The following is a 5,089-nucleotide window of genomic DNA, read 5'->3' on the forward strand; positions in this document are numbered from 1 at the left end:
TATATATAGACACACACAACTATTATCTTGTAGATTATAATATATGACAAATCAACTGAAATTCACTGAGCAAATGGCCAAGATGACTCGTTAATTAGAAGAACACAAATATATATATATATATGGATTATGCATGGTAGAAATTGAAATAAAATTTCCGGAAGAACTGCACTATTATTTAACTTTGATGACATTGAACATTATTACATGATCGACTTTGTGCAACTTGTGCAATCAGTTGGGTGTCATTGAATTAGCTAGCTGTAAAGAAACAGCATAAAACATATGCAAATAAAAACTGCACTAAAAATGGGAGAATTAAATATTTTTTAGGCAAGGGACTTGTGGTACAGTTGCGTGAGAAGTCCCATTTACATTGCTGCAAGAAGCCCTAACCTGCTCACTGGGAACTGGTGAAGTGATACTCACTTGATTCATCACAATGTTGGCACAACTTATACTTTGGCTGCAATTAAATGTAATTGCTTGCTCGTTCTCAGAAGTTCCATGAAACCCATTGTATGTCACTTCACTCACCCGTACGGCCGAAGTCTGTATCATGTAAGAAAAGCTTAGTTCCTTTCATCTCAGGTTATTCGAGTAGGTAAGGTGAATGAAAAGTTAAATAAAAGTATGTTTGCGTGAAGTCATTAGTCATATCTAAGTAGAGTATATGTTTTATCGTCTCATGCCGAAAAATCTCATGACCATGCTTGCAAATAACTCACCGAAGTTTGGCAGTCATGCTGACCATTACAGTAGAATTGGTCAATAATAATGGGGTTCCTAGTAGTTCTAAGGGCGATTTGTTCATACGATATCTTTCTAGCATATCCGGAACCACCCTGAAAAAGAAAGAGGGTACTTTTAGATAATCTAGCTCAAGAATACTCATGTATACTTCATCAACAATTTTCACGTTTCTTAAATAAAATAAAATTAACGCCTTACAAGTTAATTACCTGATATGTCTTGATTCTGGCTCCATACATTGTACTAGTGAAACTGCAATTTTGTACATGTACCTCTTCTACTGTTTCATAAGCTCCATTTTGGCCTAAGCTTCCAATGCTGTATAAATGTAATTATAGCAGGGATCATGCACTCATGCATATATATACTTTGGTTAATACATGATGATATACTTACCTAATTCCATGACCTGGTCCGCATTGGATGTTGTTGATATTGACATAGAATGACGCATTGTTAATGGCGATACAATCATCACCTGGCGTAGTAAAAAATCAAACAAGAAGATGATTATGTACTTAATTACTTGATAATGGAATTGTCTAGTTGATTATAATGTGGAAAACCAAGTGAGACTAAGAAACTAAATTACCGGTTCCAATATTGCAATCATGAATATTGACATGGCTTGACATAGATATGTCCATTCCATCTGTGTTCGGACTATCTTCAGGTGCCCTAATAGTAAGATAAGAGACAGTTGCATTGTTGCAAGATTTTATGGAAATATGTGTTTTTGGACTGTCAACATGAGTAAGTCCACTTAATTGAAGATTATCGCATCGGCGGAAACCTAATGCCTACAATGTATCACAAGCAATGTATGATGAATTTTTCAGATTACCAAGTTAACTTTGCTTAACTATATATAGAACACCAATGAATGATTTTCACAAACTGGTACCTTTGGTCGTTCGCATTGCACCTTATTCACCTAGAAATGGTGAACATTTTCATGTTAGAGCAATATAGAAGTACATAGCTAGAAACCTGAAATATTAATTGACCAAAATGTAGAAGGTTATACGTTCTACATTGTGGTTAATTATCAGAATGTGAATGTGAACAAATTAATTTACAATTCTTACATAGTTAAGTTGGTCATATTTAGCCCACCAAGAGGAACCTTGGCCATTGATTTCTCCTGATCCACTGACGATGAGGTTGGTCACCTGGAAGAAGGCTAGCCAAGGGTTTGCACACTCTTTCCAGGCCTCTGAACTGGGTGCCACAATTTTTCCCGAAATCTACAATGTGGAAGTTTTATAATGTATTAATACATTTGATAAGCGACAAAAAATAAAATAAAGGTCTTATTAATATTGAAAATTTCTATCAGGTTCTTAAATTATCACATCTACGAGTTATATCAACCGTTGAATCTACTTTGTTTCCAAATCTAACATCCTTCCATCATGGCCATCATAATAAAATTTAAGTTTACGTAACTCTAGCATTAAATTTATCCTGACCTAGCGCTCTGCTAGGGTTTGCTCGGCGGTTTTCTACCTTCGACAAAACTCCTAAAAATTCCAAACCTTGATGGCCGCCAGGGTCATCACTAGCCTTGTGGCTAATTGTCTCGTCTTGCTTGTTGTGTTCGATTTATCATATATATGGGGAGCTGCCTTGGTCTGGGGCTTTTCTTTCTTCCTCTGTCGCTGATTTGGCTTGCTTCTCGGAGCTTCGACTGGAGGATGGTGTTATGGTGGATGGTTTGGTCTTCGGACTTTCCGAAGAGCGTCCGCAATGGCTGGGTTCGACTTTGGGGTGAAGCTTAATGGAAGATCCATCGGTGCTCGTTGGGGTATGGCCGGAAGATTTTGCTAGCTCTCGAGGGGGGCCGACCAAGGACGGCGAAGATTGGGGGTTGACTCCGATGTGATCTTTTCAGGCAGCTGACGTGGGTGCGGCTGGTCGTGGAGATTTGATCCGATTTGCTTTTGATAGCGGTTGGGACGGTGTCGTACGGGGACACGGTGGTGGAGGCTTCTCGGTGGCGGAGGCCTTGTAACGGCGACGCGGGTTCACAATGCTGGTGGCTGGAAACTGTTTGGAGGTGGTGTTAGGGTGCCCATAGCAACTTCCATACATTGGGCTCTTTGGGCCTTAATCTGGGTTATGAGTTATAGTACAACAATTTGGATTCCAGAGTTGTTGGGCGAGAGATGGACTTTTGCTCATGGTTGGGGATGTTGGGCTCGAGTTTGGATGTTGGGTTCCTCATGGGCTGGATATTGGGCTGCAAGAGTCTCTTCCTGGGCTGAGTTTGATTAGAACTTCTCAATTGGGGCGGCTCTGATGAATGAAGACGGATTGGATGGTGATACATCATCCTCTACTCCAAATGTTTTTTTAATTTTGATCTTGATTGCAAAGACCAGTAGCTTTGAGGGTTTTTTACTCTGCTTTGGAGTTCCTAGGTCTTTGTTTGAAATAATGATGCGTGAATTTTCTAAAAGGTGGGTGTACTGGGGGTATATTGGGTTCTTGTTTTTGTTCTAGAATAGGAATCTCAGAGTACTCTGAGAAACGATTATTTCTATCGACCCCATAGAGGTGTTTCGTTTTTGTCCTGCTCGCTGAATCTATATAATTGGCTGATCTTTTTTGATAAAATAATAATAATAATAATAAATAATAAAAATAAAAAACTCTAGCATTTAATTAACCATTTAATCATTTCAATTATATTGCTCGGTCTATCAACAAGAAAACACTTCTCCAGTTTCATCCGCTACTTGGTTTCTTACCTCAACCTGAATGGAGCTGGACTGGCAAGGACCTGAGAATTTGGTAGGTTGAAGTAAAAATGTCTTCTCCCCTGGTATTACAAGTCTTGGTGTCCCTTTATCTAGACATGCGGCGTTCCATGCTTTCAAGAAAGCCTTAGTTTCATGCGAATTAACAATAATTTAACAAATTAGTTTCATGTAAAATCAATAAGACTATCACAAAGGGTAAGTAGAAAAAGAAAAAAGAAAATAGAGAATTACTTCAGAATCATCTCTTTGGCCATCTCCAACTGCACCATGGTCGAGTACATTATAAGTCGTTTGGCCATAACCAATTCTAAATTCTGTTGAAGCAAGAATGCAAAATAACACACAGCTCACAAGTACATTACTCATGCTTGAAAATTTGTATGCGGCTATAAGAATTGTTGATGAGATTAATACAGAATGCAAACTCAAACCCTTGTTTATATATGCAAGGATTAGCAGTAGGTGAAATGAACATGTATCTAAATTTTAATCGGATTACGATCCTATGCAATCTGATTTATTACCTAATATTGTGAATGCCTCTCTAATCATGATTTTTTTTTTCTCGCTTTAATTAGCGTGGCCGGATATCCATTTAATCAGCTAGCCTCTAGTAATTGTTAACTTTCCATACCATGCGCGCATTTAGATTTTTTCTTAACTGAGAGCATCTTTAGCAGACTCTATTGTGGCTTCTTAACTATTTTGGAGAGCATGTTTAGCTTTTTATCTATTTTAGCAGCTACACCAGACTCCTAAGTGGCTCTCTATTATATCTTGTAGCTATCTCGCTCCTAAATATAGAGAGTGGGATGAGGCTCTCTATAATTTAAAACATTCATTTTAAGTTATTTTATGTAATTTATAAATACATTTAAATTATTCAATATTCATTTAAAAAATAATATAAATTCAAAATTATCTAAAATAGAAAGCATTGATGCAGACGTAATTCTAAAGTGGCTAGCTAAAATGACTTTTTAGCTACTTTAGCTACAATTTGACTAAAAAATGGCCAACATTGCTAAAGATGCTCTCAGTGTGTCTTCTTAGTTAATGGATTTTTCATTTTTATAAAGATCGAAATGTAGATATGTTACTAAAATTGGAAAAAACAAAAAACAATTATTATTTGGACCTCATCTAAAAAAAATTGTCAGTAAAAGTTCTAATTTACCCTTATGTATCTTTTTAGCTCATCTAGCTGCTTCTTCTTACCTCAACAACACTCAATTCACAAGTATAATGTTGGACCTTGAAGAAGTTAGGAAAGTAAGTACATATCTAGAATTAATTGAAATTTGGAGATGAAACCCCATATATGAAAACCCACAAGCTTTATCATTTGGGAGAACTCAAGAATTGAAGACTAGTCTTCCGATCCTTTTCATTCTATTCTAATATATTGAAACTTTTTAGTAATTGTTTTACTGGAGTCTTCCTTTTCACTATTGTTTCTTTGTTTTATTATTCTTTGGTTACAGTTGATGAGAATTTGCAGGAGAAATCATAAAACCATAGTCAGTACTTTGCAGCAAAAACATTCAAGGAGATGTGTTCGTTCATATTAA

At 36.6% G+C, this 5,089-nt stretch overlaps 1 protein-coding gene across 1 annotated transcript; it reads right to left on the bottom strand.

The window, feature by feature from the left end:
- Window positions 1-234: 234 nt before the first annotated feature.
- On the bottom strand, window positions 235-3,884 carry LOC112184750 (probable polygalacturonase At3g15720). Its single transcript, XM_040513536.1, has 10 exons — window positions 3,750-3,884; window positions 3,507-3,641; window positions 1,842-2,000; window positions 1,658-1,687; window positions 1,346-1,553; window positions 1,150-1,231; window positions 963-1,071; window positions 748-845; window positions 397-571; window positions 235-261 (listed from the first exon to the last, which is right to left on the bottom strand). The coding sequence occupies exons 1-10, from the start codon at window positions 3,882-3,884 to the stop codon at window positions 235-237; spliced, it is 1,158 nt and encodes a 385-aa protein (XP_040369470.1).
- Window positions 3,885-5,089: the final 1,205 nt, after the last annotated feature.

The sequence above is a fragment of the Rosa chinensis genome, chromosome 2 (genome assembly GCF_002994745.2).
Source record: "Rosa chinensis cultivar Old Blush chromosome 2, RchiOBHm-V2, whole genome shotgun sequence".
NCBI lineage: Eukaryota > Viridiplantae > Streptophyta > Magnoliopsida > Rosales > Rosaceae > Rosa > Rosa chinensis.

Coding starts and splice junctions, on each gene's coding strand:
- LOC112184750 (XM_040513536.1), bottom strand. CDS start 3,884: ATGAGTAATGTACTTGTGAGCTGTGTGTTATTTTGCATTCTTGCTTCA. Junction 3,642..3,749: donor GCCAAAGAGATGATTCTGAA/GTAATTCTCTAT, acceptor CATGAAACTAAG/GCTTTCTTGAAAGCATGGAA. Junction 572..747: donor CAATTCTACTGTAATGGTCA/GCATGACTGCCA, acceptor AAAGGAACTAAG/CTTTTCTTACATGATACAGA.